Here is a 21,081-nt window from a genome sequence, read left to right as displayed (position 1 = left end):
ACCAGTGGGCCTCCCGCGATGGGGGAGACAACACCGATGGCAGAGAGGGAAAGGTAGTTTGTTAAAGAGGGCCCCTGGTAGAGGGGTGGAGGGAAAGACAGACAGGATCATGAGGTGGAAGATGGTGGTGGTGCAGAAGTGGCTGGGGCAACGGGTCCCCCGTGGCGGGCCACCCCCAAGCCCCCAAAAGAGAAGTGTGGAGCGAAGCCTTGAAGGGAAGAAGCAGCTCCCGACCACCAGAACCCTGATGGAGGACCTCCAGCAGATCATCCGTGGGGAAATGGGCAGCTGGATCGCCCATGCGCAAGATTCCCGCAGCCGTGGAAACAGCCCGAGTGAAGGCAGCACTCGCATCTGTAGGGCCCCGCAGCGGGGCAAGCAGTTTCTCTATGGGCGACGGCTGCAAGCTAAGGCGGCCGTCCCCCAGTCCAACCAGAGAAAAGTAAGGCCAAGCTCGGAAAGGGGGAAGGTGGACCGATTAATAGGGGACCTGAGGTGCCTCCGGCAAAGAATGCGGGCGCAGCGACGGCGAAGAACAGTCCTTACAGGACGCCGGAGAAAAAGCCACGATGTAGCGACCCGTCTCCGGAGAAGATGAACCCAACAACCGCCGAACCTCTGGAGAAGAGGGGGCATCCGAAGACGAATCAACAACCCGACGCCGTCCCGGCGCCGTAGAGTCCGCAACCGGCGTCAGGTCAATGTCGACTAGCGCCGAAGGGGACACCGGAACAACCTCCCCCACAACGCACGGCGCAGGAGACCGAGGCTGGGTCGGAGCCGGGCGGCTAAAGAATCGCGCCGAAAAGGCGTCGATTCGAACTCAGACGCGGCAGCCGCCGGAGTGGAGGGATGAGGGGGCCAGAGGACACGCCCCTAGCCGGGCGCCGCCAGGGCCAGCAGCCGCTGGCGCCTGGGCGGCGTCAGCTCGGCCTCGGATAAGGCCGCTGCCTTCCCAGAGGACTCGAGAAGACGCCCCGAGCCCCAGCAACCTCCCGCAACACCACAGGGACCCCCGCGGGGGTTTGCGGCGAGGCAGAGGCGCCGTGGTCCGAAGGAGGGAACCCCGAAGGGCCGCACAACAACGCGCCACCACTTCAAAACCTGGAGCCGAACCTCTCGGCGCCGGAGGCACCGCAGAAGTCCCCGCATGCGGCAAGGGATACGCAGACGTCCCAGGAAGAGAAGGAGAAGAGGGAAGAGCCAAAGAGGCCTCCATCTGGGCTCTGGTCACCCCGCGCTGGGGGAACAGTGGATAGGTTGGCAACGCACGGGGTGCACCACCCGCGGAGAACCCGCACCCCCAACAGGCTGGGGACCGGGCCTTGGAGACAAACTGCGGCACTTATCAACAGGTGAGCGACGCCCTTGCGGCCTTGGAGAGGGACGAAGTCGGAGACAGAAGCGCCGGGTCTTGAAGCCTTCCGCGGGGGACCGGCATGGCGACAACGCCGACCGAGACATGCGCGCCGAAAGGAGTTTCATTCGGCGCTCCCGCCGGGACTTAGGCTTCATTTGCTGACACGCCTCGCAGTCCGTGGTGTCGTGGTGCTCCCCCAAACACCACATGCAGATTGGGTGAGGATCCATCGCGGACATCTGGCGCCCGCAAGACGAGCACGTCTTGAAGCCCGAAGGCATTCGCACATTGTTCTCAAGAAAAACGCTTAAAAGCGGAAAAAAAGGCACGAACACGATCCGGATCCGCGTTGCACGCGGAAAAGAAGAAAACGGACGTCAGCGGGGTGGGGCTTATGTGACCTCGCTGACGTCACGCCCGCGGAGGACGTCGGGGCAGAGTCGCGTGGTACCGCCCCCCGGCGCGCAGAGATGCTGGGCAAGAAAGTTTTCCGGGTCCAGTCTCACGCCTGGGGATAATTCTACGTTAAGGAATCTGCGGCTAGTAGTCTCTATCAGATAGGGTTACCACAATAACAACTTTATTGCATTGCTTTTGACTTGCCTTTATCCTTCCATAGGAAATGTATTGTGCGTAATTGAGCACAACTGTTATTATTGCACTTTACTTTAATTTATCGTATTGCTAAAATTATTTACCTTGTACCGAAGTTCTTGGTCTAAATATTTAAATAAAAAGAAGTACTATTTTTCTAATTTGGTCTCCATTCATTCCTTGAGTGTGTGTAACCATTTATTGGCTTGGTGTGTGTGCTTAGCACTACCCTCTGATAAGCCTAACTGCTTGCCCACACTACCACAAAATAGAGCGTTAGCATTATCAACTTTTGCCTCTGTAAACCAATAAGTGAACCACACAGTGATGCATTAAATAGAGAGGTGGGTTTCCTACAGTTATATATTTGGCAGATGAGCCAAATATTCCACTAAAGCCACTCCTCACTTTTACAACTCTGAAAGGTGGAGCACAGTATAAATTTGAAAAGAAGAATCAAATCCTAACCTCAGAGCGCTTTGCAATAGTGTTTAAAATCTATGGTGGTCAAGAGATAAATAAGGATACAGTTTAGACATTTTAGAGAATACCAAAATGTTATTTTCAGGCCCTCTTAAGTCACACAGACTATGAAAGATGTTAATGACTTGTAAACATGCAAAAGAGAAAGAAATGTCAATCATAGTATGCAAATCACAACCATGATGTTTTCTAATTTCATATGTGCTACCTACTCAAGTACTGGTAATGCCAATCAATACAGCTTTTTAATAATGAAAAGCTATTTGTAAGTGTAAGTAATAATGAAAAGACAGAGCACGCAACATTAAATAAAGCCTTGAACTTTTGCTGACCATACTCTACCTGTGCAGTATGTTGGTAAAGTATGGTGAATACCTTTTCGCTATATAAAAAAAAACCTATTATCACAAACAGGAAAGGAGTAGGGTAGGCAATGGCAGTGCAGTGTAAGGGGTAACAGGCAAAAGCAAAACAGGGAGCAGTGTTGTGAATGGGGTGTAGGGAGTAGCCCTGGATCTAGATGAGGACAAAGAGCAGCAAAAGGGCCAGGTGGAGAAGCCCAGAGACCAGGAAGCGTAGAGGCACGCACGGACAGTGGGCAGGGATTGATGCAAAGAATGGATTGAGAGGAAGGAGCAGCTGAAGGAAGAGCAACACCAGGTTCGAGCTGGGTGAGGAGCAGGATAGGACCCAGGGAAGCAGTACATTGCCCATGAAGATATAGTACATAGGTGAGGACAATGTTGTGTGCAGAGGGGCGACGCGGCAGGTCGGGGGGGGGGAGGGGGGCAGCGCAGGGTCCGAGGGGGGGGGGCAGCAGCGCAGGGACCAGAGGGACAGCACGCCAGCGCAGGGACCAGAGGGACAGCACGCCAGCGCAGGGACCAGAGGGACAGCACGCCAGCAGAAGTCAATGAGGGGCAGGGTCATGGAAGGGGAGAGCACAACAGGGAAAAATCATGAGCACAGACTATAAAAGGACAAGACCATTTTGGTGTACAATAGTGTAGATCATGAGGGGTGCAGGGAGGGGGGGGAAGTACAACACTGCAGGAGAGGAAGTTACAACAGGGAAGGATCATGAGGGAGAGCAAAACAGGGCAGGACCACGGGGGAACAGAGCTTGACAGAGCCAACAGGGAAGCAGAGCAGTACAGGCAGGGTCAAGGGGGTGCAAAGCAGAGCAGGGCAGAGTCAAGGGGCAGACCACAGCCCGCACTCAATAATGCGCACTGTCACCTAGTCAGAGGTATGAATTACAACACTAATAATACAAAACAGAGACCAGCAGCCATTTAAAGGGCTATGAGCAGGAGGTGCATTGAGACAGGAGGAGAGCAGCAAGGACGTAGGACACAAGCAGCACACTAAGGAGGCAACTGATAATCCAGGACCCACTTCACAGAAATCTGCACTCACCACGACTTTTACCCCTACTTCTCCCTGCTGCAGGGTTGTTTTCATATGGGTCTGGTAGCATACGTAGGTACAGACAGAGGGACAATGAGGAGAGGTTAGGAGGCAGGACACAAGAGAAAGAACAGTGCTCATGCATAGATGTGGGGAGCTATCAGAGCCCAAGCATACCCCAGCAATACTGGCACTATGCGCTAGTGTCTATGTGTGATGAAGGCGCAACTGGTAGCATCACTTATGACCACAGCAAAGACATCTTTCAACATATCAGGAGATGGTCCGGCTACCACTTAAAGATGGCCAGAGCCATTTACATGAAAGATCAGTGTTGACCCTACAGGAAGTGAAGGATTCACTGTGAAAGCACTGCAACAGAGCTACAAGACTATACAGTGGAACATAAGGAAATTGGGTGAATAATTATTACCTTGCAAGGAATCCATTGTTGAAAATACTCCAATATTATGCCTTAGTTGCACCTGCCTATCACTACACACAAGTTATGTTTGATCTATGACTTAAACTTGATCAGTCTTTTACCTGATCAAACAAGTGCATGCTGAGGTAACCGTCATTTCGTGGGCTTCCAGGTAAAGTAGAGGTGACATTATCTACAACCGTTAATATAAAAAAATAAGAATGATCACGGTCTATATTCTAAGTTAAGGTCAGCCAATCAAAAGATTTAGGAGCAAGCTCCCGGTAGTTAATGGTTGAATTCTAAGTGTTTGTAAGCGGAGGGATAGTGCAAAGCAGAGACATGAAGCAGGCACGGCCAGGGTCATCGCCGTGTTGGAGGAAGAGTGTATGGCTGGGTGGTGCGAACACCCTTATTGGCCTGTCCATTACTGGTGCAGAGACAGGCAGCTGACAACAATGAACATCTTAAGCAGGGACAACAACGCTTTCCAAATATTTTAGCACAGCACACCTTGCCTCAACACTTCAGCAATGTACGCTGTTCAGTGAATGTAAAATTAGGAAACTACTAAGCCTATTTAGGTGACCCAGAAATATTTGCAAATGTTATTCTGGACTGCAGTCTCAGGAAAAGCATCCACTTAGCCCCTGCTGCAAAGTATGGATGGATGTGTGTCAAGAGTCAAACGAACACAATTTCCCAAGTTAAAAAAAAGATATGCAATGTCATCCACAGTGGAATACTTCTCCTGAAATGTGAGCATATATTTAAATGTTCACATCTGGTATGGCACTTAGTAACTTCACAACAGCTCCAAATGAAATGGCTATACAATCCAGCAACAGGCTAATAATACAGCACGCATTACACATAGGAATCCACCAATTCAGATATAGGCTGCATTTCAACTGTGTGAAATTTAATAAAGAAAAGTACTATAACACATTCCTATTTACTGCAGCAGTATGGCTGATCACTGGATAGTTCTAATCAAAGCAACCACACTACAGAGAACATGATGTACAATAATGTATTGAGCAGCTGAATAAATAGGAGTGCTTCAAAACAGACAAGTAGCCAGGCTCTTTGAGCTAAACTATCGCTGGCTCATCAAACATCTAATGGAAAGCCTAACGTAAAGTCGTTTGACCAAAGGATGGCTTTTATTAGCATCCACATAGTTCTTGACAACAAATGTTAGGTGGATGCTAATAAAAGCCACCCTTTGATCAACAGGCTTTAATTCTGGGTTTCTGCACTAGACGTTTGATAAATGGGATTGGTAGTATAGAGATTCTCAAAATCCATTGCTAATCCGTGCAATAGTGATTGATTCGTTTCAATCACTATTGCTAAAAAAAAAAAACCACAACCAAATGATTGCGCCACCAAAAAAAGAGAAACTATAAACCTTGATTGCTGAATTTGTCAACCATTACCTGGCTGTTTGCCCCACACCCAGCTCTCCATGATTGATTTCGCCCTGTAAGCTGGTACAGGAGTTTCTTCTTCATCTTTTTTCTCTTTGTCATTCTGGTCATCTTTTTTTGATGCACTCTGGCATTCATTTCCGTCATCTAGGTAATCAAACATTGAGAATTAGTTTACAACCAAGTCGAGATTTTCAAGGGGGTCTAAGGGGTACAACAGGCAAGCAGGCCAGAACGGTCTAACAGAAAACAACCCTTTATATAGCTATTGTGAGGAGTACCTCCCAAGCAATTATATTAAAATAAAAACTGAAGTGGTATGCTACTTTCAGGGAAAATCTCCACCTAAAGACACCAATTTATCACATATTTTATGAAGATTACAAACTCTTTGTGCTACCCACTTCACCTTGTACATTACTAAGCCAAATAAAGTCTTTGTAAATATAGGCAATAATTGGCTGGATTAACTCAACTCGATAACTGTTTGTCATACATTACAATCTCCAGTTATCTTCGGACAACATCAAGTTGCTTTAAATGCAATATAGATCTTCATATATTATATGCACTTGAAGACTTGTTTAAACCCACTCGGTTCAAAGCAATCAAACTCTGCCTCTAAACTGCTTTATAAAATAAGGATTTCCAGAGGCAATTTTCTTTCGTCTCTTACCATTATTGGAGTCTGCCCCCCTTAACTTTGTGGGTTTCATCGCATGAAATGTAGCTTTGTTCACCAGTCAGTAGATAAGAGAGCACACATTCTAATGTGCATCTTGGAAACTAGATGCATTCCAATATTATGATATATTACGAACTATGACCATCTGGATCTCTTGATTTGTGGCACCGGAGCTCATTTAACTTCTCTAATGGGGTACCTTACGCCACAAATACTCAGGGCTGAGTGCCATATCATGGGAGCATAGCAGGCAAGTCAACTTTTTTTTACCTTTTCAAAAACAAACCATCAAAATGGGATGTTTGCATCTGGAAGGAAAAAAAAAAACAATGTCCCTGTCATGCTGGAAGTGTTCACCAAGTGTGTGTTTTTTTCCCTGAAGCCCTGGCCCAGGACTGCCAAACAGTCAAAGCTCCATCCTAATTGAGTGGGCCTTCCAATCCCATTCAGCTGGCTGGCTCACCCCACAGGGGTTGTGATGGCAGAGCTGCCTGAGGCTCTGTTAGATATAAAGTGTGTCCCTCACCTCAAACAGAGGGGAGGAAGCTGCAGAGAGGACATCGGACAATTTCTGGCAAATGCCTTACATATCCTACACTTGGCATATCCAAGTAAACATCAACCATCATTAGTTTAGATGAAGATGCAGTTTTAATTTCCTTTAATTTTTCTTTTTTCATAATGTTTGGGAACTGGATTTTGTTTTTCAGTTGCTCAATCAGAATGCTCTCCTCTGGCATGCTTGACCATAAAGTAATGTTTTTGAAATTTCACATCCAGTGCCTGCATGATCCGGCAAGTAACGCTCATCAGCTGAGAGTTGTGAAAGACATGATCCTCTACAGAAAAGAGGAGGCAGTCGGTGGATCAGTATTCACTTGAAACACTGTAGTATATGTGAAGCACCATGGTGTATGCACATGCATATTTGGTTCAAATTAAGGATGAACTCTACACTTATCAGATTTAGATGCGTAACCCAAATTATGACAGAATTAATGAACTAATGACTCACTTTCTCTCACTTCTGCGCTGAAAAGTTCGTCAGGAAGAACTGTAAAGCAATGCGAATGATTAAAATAGTGTTTACCTTTCCAATATTTATTGCTTACCGATTCGAGTTGCTTAACCTCCAACTTTAAAAAAATATCTTTAAGTAATGTACAAAAATCATTGTAATTGTTGACTTTCCCAGGACCTGGGACAGAAATCTTTCGGTATCGGTGAAGGTTGAGATAATCAAACCTTGTTCAATTGTCTATTTTTTGTGTTTATGAACAGAGGACTATAGCCATTTATGATATTCTCGTAAAATGTCAAATGTGGGTTAGGCCGGTTTCAGGTCAACCACCAGAACTGTTCATGCCCTGGAAACAAGAATACAAATTATTTATTTTACTACCCCTGTGAATTAGATTCCTGCTTAGCTAATGCAGGAGCACCAACTGGTGGTACAATTAGAACTTCATCTGAGGTTCTGTCACAACACAGTTCCAGTTGTGAGAAGCCGGTATTTCCCTCAGAGACACAGCCAAAAGGAGATGCACCTCTGTGTGTCCCCAAGTGGCCGCCAATGGATTGGCGAACCTCACAAGGTAACAACTGGCTCTTTCTTGGTGATGGGAGGAGACTGTTACCCAGTGCAGCTTAGCTAAAATTACTGCCCTGCGCACCACATGAACTTCTTGAAATCTGCCAAATTGTATACATGTTAGATAATGAAATTGTTTTTGACACCAACTAAAAGAAGTCTACACTATAAAGATCGCTTGAGTTGGGGGAAGAAATCAAATTTAAAAAAATGTATTACCCTAAGGGATATGAAAAAGAACGAGATGAACAGTAGGTTGTTCACAATTGGGACCCATTAATATTTTGTGCTAGTACTTTGTTTCAGTCCTGCTTGTGGATGCAGGTAATTCTCAAACAGTTTGGAATGAGGTAGAATAGAAACCAAGAGCACGACCAATGCCTTAATAAATTCAGACATGAATCCATTTGACACATTCAAACATTTCTTGGCAATGGGGGCTCATTCAAGCGTACTCTTGCCTAAGGGCAGAGTCATCAGGTTTACCAGGTAACAAGAAGGACCATGTAGTCTCTTGTGAGGGTCCTTAGACATGGATTTTGGAGGTGGAAGACAACTGTCAGACATGGTACGCAGCAAAATGTGGGCAGCAGACTTCTACAGTTTATGTGTAGAAACATACAAAGCACATCTACTCAAAAGCATCCAGACAGCGGAGGTAAACTAAATTGTATCCAGATCCTAGTTGCCATAGACGTTTTTTGTCTTGTGCAAAGAATTGCCCCTGGTTATACAAAGCCTTGCAAAGCATGTCATAAGTGAAAATGAGGCACAATCAAATAACTTTACATTTATAGCATGAATTTTCAAGAATAAACACGTTTGCAAGAGAAAGGTTTCTTACCTTTTCTAGGAGGTAGCTCCCCACTCTGTACTAATTCTGACCCAGTGTATACAATCTCACCATCCTTCACCATTTCATTCCAAAGGCCGCAGAGCCCATCCCGTGTGAAAGTCAACTGGAAGAAAAGAAGAAAACAAAAGTCAAGCACATTAAAAAGCCAGTCTAAAAAGCCATCCGACAGTTTACATTTTGACAAATATTTAGTGACAAATGGTGGAATGTTTAATTTCAAGGTAAGTGAAATATCTGTAGCACTAACAATTTATTCTACTCTAAATTTCCGATTCTAAATATACCTTACCTACTCCATAAACTAATAATCAGTAGTTGCGACCTGGAAACACATTTACCGATCCTTAACACATTTCCCCTTTTGCTTCTTCAATAAAGTGTAGTGTATTCCTTAGGTAACCAGAGATGTTGCACTACTTGAACGGCTGGAGACAATTTGATTGTCCTGAATTCCATTGTTTTTGGTCCCGGATTGGGAACACTGATCGATACGTTAGCTATAGAAGTACCTTTAACTAAGAGAGAGTGGCTCTATGGCATGATATAACTGACTCCGCCACCCTCTAGAATCATGAAAGACTGGTGCTAGCCCCGGCGGTGATGGTCCTCAAGATATGTATCCCTAGGCACTGGCAGTCTCCACAACTTCTCAAGCATAATGAGCTGCTTGTTGAGATGTATTAAAAAATCATCATGTGATACTTATTTTTTTATAAAATCCAGGACACTCTGAAGACATTCTTACAAATATAGTCTCTATTCATTGCCACATCCAATGACGATTAAAAGCGAAGCAATACCTCACCAGTTCAATGCCTGATTGGCGACAGTTTCCCTTCATGAGAAGGTGCTCCCTCCTCACACCTATGTAGCCAACCAGATGTCTTTTAACTCACCCCATGTTTCTCTGCTATTTCCAAATACTATCCTCAAGAAAATACCCCTCCTTGCCCAATCTCCACCAGCTCCCAACTCTCCCCAAGCACTTTCCTGTGGTACTGGATAGGGATTATGGTCATTTTCCTCCCATTTACAAAGGCATTTAATTATGTATAACTAAGAAATAATCGTATACTCTGTCAAGGAAGATTGTCAATGTATATTGGCGCCGTATTCTTAGCCTTAAGGGGTGCATTAGAAGTTCTCAGGTTCTTTCCTGGTTAGTCAAGCGGAAAAGAAGTAAAGGACAACAGGGTGACTACTACGTTTATGAGTTTACTCTCTATATACAGTATGGTTCTATTGGTTTCTACTGATTATATCTATATACACGCACACATGTGTAATGCCTATAGCCCGACGCCCAGGACATATTGTTTGGGGTGAAGGACCATAAGTTTTCATTTAGGCCCAACCCCCTGCAGCACAAACGCTTCGGTAGCCAGATTACAGTACCACATTATGGATCAGGTGAACGCTCTAAGGAAACTTAAGTTCAGACTGCACTACTGACAGTGGTTCCAGTAAAAACATGTGTACACAAATTTGCAAAGTTCAACAATATGAGGCTATGTATAATGCTTCCAGGATGCTCTCTGATTAGATGCAAATATATGCAAAAGCTTGAAATCAATCTTGATGATCTGTTGATTTCAAATGCAACTAGGAAAAAAAACGTTTTGCTAAACTACGGTGAAATGTTAGATGCCATTTCTTTGAAGCATCATTTAGTAAAACGTGTTGATGCATGCTAGTATTTCCAAAACATATTCATAATGGAACAGCAGTGTAACCAGTTTCAACAAACTTATTGGAAACATGAAAATAAACAAGCACTGGCAAAGCCAATAGGTATGACACTGGTGGTCAGCCTTTTGGTTTTGTCAATGCATGTCTTGTTGATTTTTGTAAAACTTCATGGTTGTGGGAGTTGCTCGGGCCTCCTCATTATAACAAACATTGTCAAAAGCAAAAATATATTTGGTCTCAAAAACCACACATTACCACAGTAGTTCGTAGCACTGAACAAAACTACTTTGCATGCCGATATGCTCCTTGTGAAAGAGCAGAATGTGGTCACTCACAGAGAAGCCAGCCGGGACACATAGAGAGAGATAGAATTTTATTGAAAAACACGTCTTGGTTAACACCAGCCCCAAAAAGGGGCCCCGATTCTTAAATAAAGTCACAAAAGTACACCCATGCTATATGTCCTTGCATTAGTACTGATTTACGGCTTTCATGAATTCACAAGAATTTACCAAAGTAGGTTAGGAAATCGTACTCCTGGAAAGTATTTGCGAACTGCATTTTAGCACATGCAAATATTCATGTGTAGATTTGCTCATGTGGAAAATATGTTCAGCGGTAGCAAGTTTGCTTTCCCACCAACCACTTTTTTGACTCAACCCTGGAAGAGGTTTTACTTCTGCCCTTGTCGGGAGTAAATTATAACACCTTTCTCTGTATGGAAAAATATTAGACAAGCTGAGGAAAACCCATAAAACATGCAAGTTTGTAGGTTTGCACTGACTCAAAAGGGCATTCCAACCACGGGGAACTATTACTTACCGCTACCTCCAGTCCCAGTCTCTCGATCTGCGGAAAGGTGGCAAAATATGGGAATTGCTAGCATTCAAATCTTACTTTGGTATGAGCTCTGGCATAATTAGAGGGCTATTATCAGAGCTCTTCTATAAGAAGATTGCTGCCATAATTTGTCGCCGCACTACACAATACCAAAAGGACAAGTGGGTTTATGAAGCAACCTGCCCCATGAACAAGTAGATATTTTATTTATTTTAAAAAAATCTCTCCCTCTCTCCCTCCTTCCCCTCCTTCCCCCCTTTCTCCCCCCCCCCCCCCTGAAAAAACTAAAGGTTACAGGGATGTGATAGTTAGGCTCAGAATTCGCTTGTACAAAACCAGTTAAGTTCAGCAGTTGTAGTTACCTGAGCTAACTATAACGACATGGAACCTAGGTCCTAACTAAAACTACATACTGCTGAACGCTGGTACGATGCACTGCAAGTTTAATATACAGAGAGAACCCAACTGGTGAGCTGTATTCTCTTCAACTGCAAGATAGGGCAGCACTTCCTCTCTATTCATGGACAGGAGGTGGCTGGCATTTATTCAGTTTGTCCAGAGGCATGGTTTCATGTAAGTGGGGAAGCATACCGACAGATGCCCAGAGATAAGTCAACTGCATGATGGGCTCAAGAGGTTACCCAGACAGTCAACAAGTATGAATTAGGAAAGCTCTACAGAGCAGTCATGCGTGGCCCAGCCTTCTATGAGGCAAAGATGGAAACAGGGAAAGGCCATAGTCACGCATGGGGTAGATCCTAGGTGGTTTCATCAAGAAACCGGGTCAATGAGGAACATTCACCCACCCCAAAGGTGGGAAATATTCTAGTACCTATTCTGGGGCCTCAACAAGGAAGGAAATATTACATTAAGAGCTATGTATGAAAGAAAGACAGCGGCTGTCTGTTATTTCTAGCAGGAGGAAGGATGTATCCAAGGCGGTTGCTATTTTCTGTTCCCACAGGGGAAAAGCTAAAGATAATCCTGAGGGCCTAATAAACACGGTCACTATTATTCGGTTTGATGTACACAGAGCAATGTAAAGCAACCTCTGTTATGGAGTACACACAATAAAAAGAAAACCTATTGTGCAAGCACCTCCCGATTCTTCATCCCAACTGCACTGTCACCCTGCCCTTCCACCAGTGTATATTTGACAGACAGTTATGTTAGGAAAGAAACGTCAACTACTGGTCCACATTCTTTGTGGTAACAGAATATAAAGTTTGTTTCCGCTTGCAGATTTAATATTTCTTCTTTTCATTGCCAGACAGGGAGGTTATTATTTTTGTCAATATAATGTACTGAGTACAATACTGGTTAGTGCAGAGTCTTCATTAGAATAAGACATTTTCACAAGTAATGTCACCGTTACCTAGAAAAGTATGATATGGGCAGCAGTGGCTTAAAGAAACCTTAGGCCCCCCGCGAGGACTGGTGAGGGAGCCCCTTGCAATACCCATACCTTCGACCTGACCAGGTGAAGCATCCGCTGTCTAAATGACTGGGGACCCCCTGAACCTGATGGGGAGGTTGTAGTGTATGGACCCAATGTGGGGTTTGACAATCAAATGTTGAGTCAGCCTAAAGGAGATCTGTTTACATATCCACACATTTAATATCCTCTCTCAAGATCGTGTTATTATCCATGTGCAAACACAGGAGTTCAATCTGAATCTAGGGCATCAATGTCAGTATTTGGCTTGATATCTATTTCAACTGCCCAAACATTATTATGGTTGGGCCATGGGACAAAACCACCATAGAGAGATTTAAACACTCTACATTAAAATCTTACATTGATTAATCCTATGAAAGTCTTACAGAAGGGTACAAACAACTCTGTTGCATGAAGACCCTTTCATTACAGAGGCTTAGTTCTGTTAAACTCAATCAAACTGTACATAGACAATCCTACACTGGAGGCATATCATCTCCCAAAACACATTAACAGAGTTGTATAAAACAGGAATGTGTTCCTGATCCAACCTGGGAACAAAGGAGCTGTCTCTTCTTAACACTCTTACTGCAAATTCTAATTAGTGTAGTCAGTTCTGCTTAGACAAATCCTAGGCCAATTATTAGTATAAAAACAGTTAGACCAAACTGAACAAGAAAGAGCGAATAGTGATGTTTGTCAGTGCTTGGACACAAATCACAACTCTGAGTTTAAAATGAACTAATTCAAATTGTTGTTATTTTGCCAACCTGGGAGATACTTATAATGGGTCCTAGAGAAAACATTCACAGCAATATACTTTACCTGCAAAAAAAAAAAAAAAAGCCAAGTCAATCACTTAATTCTTCACATGTGGAGATATGGACATATGACCATAACCAATGCTGTGAACAAGAGCTGGCTGTTTTGTCATGTTCCAGAAGGGGACAGGGTATAGTCTCATAAGTACCATTAATATTCACCTCATGCCGCCTCAGACATTGCAAGTCTTGGTTACCTATTGGGAGTGATCAAAGCCAACAAGGGTGTCTCAACTTTGCCTAGGAAAGAAAAGAGACAGAGAGAAGAGACAAAGAGGCAGAGAGAAGGGAGAGAGAAGAGACAAAGAGGCAGAGAGAAGGGAGAGAGAAGAGGCAGAGAGAAGGGAGAGAGAAGAGACAAAGAGGCAGAGAGAAGGGAGAGAGAAGAGGCAGAGAGAAGGGAGAGAGAAGAGACAAAGAGGCAGAGAGAAGAGGCAGAGAGAAGGGAGAGAGAAGAGACAAAGAGGCAGAGAGAAGAGGCAGAGAGAAGGGAGAGAGAAGAGACAAAGAGGCAGAGAGAAGGGAGAGAGAAGAGGGAGAGAGAAGGGAGAGAGAAGAGACAAAGAGGCAGAGAGAAGGGAGAGAGAAGAGGCAGAGAGAAGGGAGAGAGAAGAGACAAAGAGGCAGAGAGAAGAGGCAGAGAGAAGGGAGAGAGAAGAGACGAAGAGGCAGAGAGAAGGGAGAGAGAAGAGACAAAGAGGCAGAGAGAAGAGACAGAGAGAAGGGAGAGAGAAGAGACAAAGAGGCAGAGAGAAGAGACAAAGAGGCAGAGAGAAGAGGCAGAGAGAAGGGAGAGAGAAGAGACAAAGAGGCAGAGAGGAGAAGGGAGAGAGAAGAGACAAAGAGGCAGAGAGGAGAAGGGAGAGAGAAGAGACAAAGAGGCAGAGAGAAAGGAGAGAGAAGAGTCGAAGAGGCAGAGAGAAGGGAGAGAGAAGAGACAGAGGCAGAGAGAAGGGTGCGGAGAAGAGAGAGAAGGGAGAATCAGAGAGAAGGGAGAGAGAAGAGACACAGAGGCAGGGAGAAGGAAGAGAGAAGAGACAGAGGCAGAGAGAAGGGAGAGCAAAGGGAGAGAGAAGAGAAAGAGGCAGAGAGAAGAGAGAAGAGGCAGAGAGAAGAGACAAAGAGGCAGAGAGAAGGGAGAGAAGAGACAAAGAGGCAGAGAGAAGGGAGAGAGAAGAGACAGAGAAGGGAGAGAGAAGAGGCAGAGAGAAGGGACAAGGGATAGAGACAGGGAGGAGAGAAGGGACAGGAGAAAGAAGAGACAGAGAAGAGAGTAGTGACAGAGGAGAGAAAAGAGGAGAGAGACGAGAAGAGAGAGGAGAGAGACAGAAGAGAAGAGACAGAAGAGAGGAGAGAAGAGACAGAAGAAAGGAGAGGAGAGAAGAGAAGAGACAGAGAGGAGAGGAGACAAGAGACAAGAGACAGAGAGGAGACAGAAGATAGAGAAGAGACAGAAGTGACAGAAGAGACAGAGGAGAGAGAGTAGAGAAGAGACAGAGGAGAGAAGAGAGAGAGGTGGAGAGAAGAGAGAGAGGAGAGAAGAAAGACATGGAGGAGGGAGAGAGCGAGCGAGCGCTCAGAGAGAGGATTACAAAAGGGAATAATTGAGCAATTAAGGCTTTGGTAGAGTGTCTGGCAATTAAGGCTCTGGTGGAGTGTCTGCAACAAATGATTTTTCTGAAATAACAATTCTGTTAGTCATACATCTCTAATCGAACTCCGCATATAAATGTTGGCTTGAACTCCTCGTACGTTCATCCCATTGAAGGGGGCTTAGGGTGAGGAGTTCCACAGGAGTAACCACTGCCTCCCAGGTGTTTGCTGTCTACCTAATATCGCCTGTACAGCATCAACTGGAATTCCACACCGTGGGTAATATTGACCTCTATATCTACCTGGATGTCCAAAAAGAATGGCATACATCATCATCACTACCTCATCGGAATCGCAAACACTTCTCGATGAAGGGCAGCCAACTTCCTTTTTAAAGGCACAATGACCTAACTCCTAAAAACAGAACTCACCAGCTGGTAGTTTGGCACTCAACTGGCTGGAAGAACTAGGAGTCATCATAACACTGGTAAAGGAGCTGGAGGAGTGGTTCAATTCACTTTCCTCCTTTGCTCATCTAATCACAGCAGTTGTCCAAAATACCAACAACATAGACTTGATGCGAAGAAGGATGCTCCTCACCTTCAGTTAAGACATTGCATCAGGCTTACTAGAGCCCTGACATCTGCCCAATTTGAGTACTGTAAATTAAACTCTGTGGGGCACATAAGAAAGCTACGCTGAGACAACAAAGAACCAAAACCCATCAGGCTATGCACGAATCTGAAGAAATCAGCTCATATTACCACAGTTCTTAAAGTACACTCAAACTCCATGAATTGCGGTCAAAATCATCAATTCTATCTACAAAGGCATGGGCCAAACAAACTGTAATAGTGGAGTGCTTGTTAAACTCCGAGGTCAAGTAAAGGAAATCAGATTGTGAAGGATAGATTCATAATGGGCACATAATTTTGGAACTCCTTGAATCCAGTCTTCAGGAATAATCTAAATCTACTTCATTTAGAGTGCTTCTCCTCTTACAGAAATATAGCTGTGACAACCCCTCCCCATCTAAAGTCACTGGGCTCCTTGTGGTTCAGCAATTCCTATTGCAAGCCTGACATAATATGGATTAGAAGGTGCTACACTTTTGTCAGTCTGTGTCATCCACCATGTTGGGAAGGGAGTTTAAGAGGACAGTCAACTGGGAAATGCTAGGAACTGGATTGGATGCATGTCCCAAGCAGGCGCTGTACAAATTAAGTTATTAAATTAAAATTGTGGCTCATAATAAAAATTTTAGAACACACACTCATTATAAAATGAGCCCTGGGTCACAGGTTGGGGAGAACTCACTACGCTGCGTCGAGAGGTGGACCTGTACAGAAGAAGACTTGGTTTAAAAGGAAAGGCTATTGCACAACACTTCCTTTTACTTTATAAGCTCTGCCCAGCTTGCCCCACGGACAGAAAACACTTAACAGCAGTATGAGCATGGTTTCTGAAAGCCACTGGTTTGGATACCTGGAAATTGACAGCATGTAAGAGATTTCCCATAAGGCTGCAAACAAGCCTGTTAATGGTCCAGGCTAAAGAAACAATACTGGTGACATGAACACACAGCGTTCTGGAGACAGAGGTTGTGATACTATGTAAGGAGAAATATAACATTCATAACTGTTGCTATATTCTGCAAAACAAGGACCCATTTTGAATAATACATGTATATTAGTTTAGGTGTTCAAAAACGTAAGGGCCTACTTATAAGAAAAGCTTTCCCCATTTGTGTCGAAAATAAAGGAAGACTTAATGGTAATCCTAAGAGAAACAAAGCCAGAGCAGTACAAAATGGCTTACTTTATTACCTGCCATTGACTGCATGCAAACCTTGAAGGAGCATATACTGGGGTAGAATAATGTAGGGCTATTAATCACGTAAATAGCAAAAATTAACAACTGATGCCCATGAATATGAGCACATCTATTTGATTATAACTTGTTTGTCCAGTTTGTAGTGTGTGCTTAATAAATTGAAGCATTAAACATATACTGTAATGGCTTAGGCCAAAAACATGATCAAATAAATTTGGAATTTCAAACACTAAACCAGCTTCTAGTCACCATCTCATACAAAAAGCATCCATCTCCTGAGCTGCAGGAATATTGGACAGGAGTGCCGACTGCGTTGCAGGGAGCAACAGGATCGGAGACAGCAGGGGAGATCCGGGTGGTGTTGCTGGGCTTACTGCCCGGACCCAAGAATAAGAATCTTAGCAGGAAATGTGTCCTTTTGGGAATGGTGCTCGCGAAAAGACGGATAGCCATTTCGTGGCTGAGCCGCAGGCCACCCACAGTGGCGCAGTGGGGGCGGGACATAAAAAATGGGCTACCGCTGAAGTGATTCGGATGCAACAGACTCGACGAGATGAGAAGTTAGAAGAGGATGTACGGGCCTGGAGGGTAATGGTGACAGAGCTGACAGTTGGGAGGGACGAATGGTGAAGACGGAGATTACGCAGAGGAAGGTGTAACATCTGGTGGTGGGTCAGAGACCGATCAGGAGGCGGATTGGGTAGCAGCGTCAAGCCAGACAGTGATTAGACAAGGGACGGAAGGCTCACTGACGGAGACATGAGACGTGTGACCATAAAACAGACATGGAAGGGGGTGGGGGGGGAGGTTAGTTGGGGGAAGGGAGGGTGTTTGGTAGATAAAGGGTAGCTGATAAGTTCGGAGACAGAGACTACAGTAGATATACCTGGGTTCACAAAGTGGAGGCACATGCATAAGAGGAAGTTATCGGGAATAACAGATGCGAACCTGATGGCAGACGTACTGTGAATAGATTACCAACTACTGTACATGTTGCCTGGCTGCCCTACAGTGTGTTAATACTGAATGTATACTGATGGTTTGTCATGTTATTATATATGCTAATAAGGATATTTTTTAAAAATAAAAACATCCATCTCCTGCCTTCCTAGAGCTCTGAAGCTCTTGGCTTTTTTTATGGAATGTCTAGCTTCCCAAGAGAAGTTGAAGATTTATGGTTAGACTTGGCAGTAATCTTTTTTTACCGGGGATGTTGAAGGCAAGGCCTTCTAGCACCAAAATGATACATACTTGTCATAGCATACATCTCAAAGTACAGTGTCAGAATGACAAATTCATAGTATGACTTTAAAGCATTTCATACTCAATCCATTTTTAAGGAGCTTCATTCACAGTCCATCTCTTAAGTGTTACAAGCGTATGAATGCTTCAAAATGTCATATTTCCTTCAATATTCCAAAATTCTACACTACCTTAGGGGATTTTAGTACTGCATTCCTTAAACTAGATTAAACTGTCTTAAGTGCTACTTGCCATTCTCGAATAATACAAAAATGCATGAGAACCTTCTAGTGAGACATCACCAAAGAGCTCAAGTCCATACATTCAACTAAATTTCAAACCTATGTACAACACAAATACTAGCAAGAAAATATTACTGCATTTAAGTCCTCCTCGGGGGTGGGGAAGTACTGAGGGGGTTACATAAATAACTGGTAATATAAAAGGAAAGGCACAAAACGAGTCTCACAAATTTGTAGCCATACGGATGAAACCTCATTGTTTTTAGTTTGTACAATTATTGTGTATATATTGATGGTGAAGAACCTCTTTGCTTTACTAGAGGTGTATAGGTCACATTGTGTGGTTGTTGCTCTTGGGTTGTTGGTCTTTAGTTATCGGTCACATCTCCAAACCCAGAAAGCACCCCGATAAAGTAGCAACTACATTTGAGTTTCCATACATCACTTCAAAGCATACATACACCTGCGGTCTTGAGCATTGAGTAAATGGGAATAAGAACAACTGCTTTAAGAAGTGGACATAAACAAAGTAGAAACTTCTTGACATTTGAATAAGCTCCCGCTTCACTTAATGCCTAAATGAACCCACTAGCTCAGGTGAATGAATCACACAATTGCCAATTTCAAGCATAAGTTGATGACTCTCAGATAATTCCGCCCATATAATAGATCAGCAGACCAAAATGAGACTGCAACATGTTGGGAACGTATCATTTGCATGGAAGAAAACTTGCTTCTCCTCAACAACACCTCAAAAATACCTTTGCTACTGTATAGGACTGACAAGGTTGTTAGTGATGGTTCTTTTGAACTACTACAATACCGCCAACACATAAAAACGTACAACACGTATTAAGCAACAAGGGTTTTGTCTCAACTTAACAAATGCATCAACTAAGTAACTATGGCGCTGTAATCACTCTAGTGTCTCCCTTTTATAAGCAAAGATGAAACTTAATATCATGTGCACAAATATTTCAGAGATTGAAAAAGGCCGAAGAATGACTTAACCCAAGTGTCTAACAGACTAATAGAATGGAGTGCTTTGAAGTGGATAGAAGGAGACATTAGCTGCTGCTGCTACTGTACATAAATACTTAAGTATATATAGATACATAAGACAGTAAAATAGCACGCTGCCTTTCATTGTGATCTGAAACTAGGCAGCTTGAGATAATGGAGATGGGCTCAGCGTAAATTGTAAACCTTCAACTTGTCTCTCGATAAATTAAAGTTTATTTTGGTTAAACAAGGTAAACATAAACCAATTACTACATTACTAAAGCAAAAAGTACTTTTGTGACTGACAGTCCGAAAGCATGGAGGAAGAGCAAAAGAGCGAAATGCGAGTCAAAGATCTACATCAGTACCACAAAAAGTGATTTTAGTTGTCCTTTACGAATTGATAGGAGTAACCACTACAGCACCAAAGTCATTAATACACTACTGCCTGCTTTAGTGTTAAAATGCAAAGTAAAATACATCTTTCTTTGGGGAGAGATGAGACCTGACCTGCATTGTGCCACCAGTTAAATTACAAAGACTACACTGGACTAATTGACAGGAGGTTTGGCTGGGTGGTGATATGAATCACAGATCATTTGGCTCAACTCGTAGGCACCAATATTTGATTTATCTTTCCCTTCTCTCCCTCAGAACTTGGACATAGGCTTTCATTTACAAATGTTCAAGAGGGCTCCCATGAACCCCAATTACTTGATCATGGAAATGAAGACTTCCCAAGAGATTCAGCTGGGATGGGTTTGGAAAGCAAATCTCACATTTGGTCAGCTTTGGAAAGGTTTTCTTTATTATACACACAAAAACATGTTTTTGCAGACAGTGAGAAGGGATTGAGACAAACTGCTTCCCGAAAATGTCCCCCAGCATGTAATCTCTGCAAGTAAGCCATTGCAGTCACCTGTGGCTTTAAAGAATGTCTCTTTAGCTCCAACGAGGTATCAATATCCACTCTAGACAGCTGTTTTAACTGGCTGTACTGCGTGCTATGAGCATCAAGTGAGGCAGGTTCACGTTTCTTAGAACAGCAGCAGACAGATTTTTAGAGCAGTGAAAAGCAGGTAGACACTGCTGACCAAAGAGGATGTTCAGTAATTAATACTTACATGTACACAGTTTCACAGCCTGAAAGAACAAGATGAAAGCAAAAAGAATTTTCCTCCAAGAAAAATCTTTTCATAAGGCTTCTCTTCTACCACTTAGAAATAATCCATACTCCAGTCCATCAACAACTTTTTTGCAAAAATGTATTATTCTCAGAAACAGAGAAAAATCAACAAAGTTGCAGCTCTCCTTTACAGGTTAAACAGAGTTCTACAAAGTTGCAAACAATTAATCCATTATTGCTCAGATTTCCGTCAGTAATTTTTGGGCTTTTTTTCTTCTTTTTTTTATTTTACATCTTATATCAAAGTGTATTTGGAGTTTTATAATTGAATCAGGACATCCTATATGAGAAGGCTTTGGTTTCTGAGAAAAATATTAACCTTGGCTGGCTCCTAGCTCTGCTAGGGTAAAAACTCAGAA

At 43.6% G+C, this 21,081-nt stretch overlaps 1 protein-coding gene across 1 annotated transcript in view; it reads right to left on the bottom strand.

The window, feature by feature from the left end:
• LOC146805589 (E3 ubiquitin-protein ligase HERC2-like) overlaps positions 1 to 21,081 on the bottom strand; it is a 1,563,844-nt gene that overhangs the window by 1,486,454 nt on the left and 56,309 nt on the right. The window contains 3 exon segments of the mRNA XM_085622871.1: positions 5,714 to 5,851; positions 7,405 to 7,443; positions 8,825 to 8,939. Of these exon segments, the coding sequence (XP_085478997.1) occupies positions 5,714 to 5,851; positions 7,405 to 7,443; positions 8,825 to 8,939 (292 nt within the window).

Source organism: Triturus cristatus, chromosome 8 (assembly GCF_964204655.1).
Source record: "Triturus cristatus chromosome 8, aTriCri1.1, whole genome shotgun sequence".
In the NCBI taxonomy this organism is placed as follows: Eukaryota; Metazoa; Chordata; class Amphibia; order Caudata; family Salamandridae; genus Triturus; species Triturus cristatus.
Note: the sequence above shows the minus strand (reverse complement) of the source record. Positions and strands in the feature narration are given on the sequence as shown.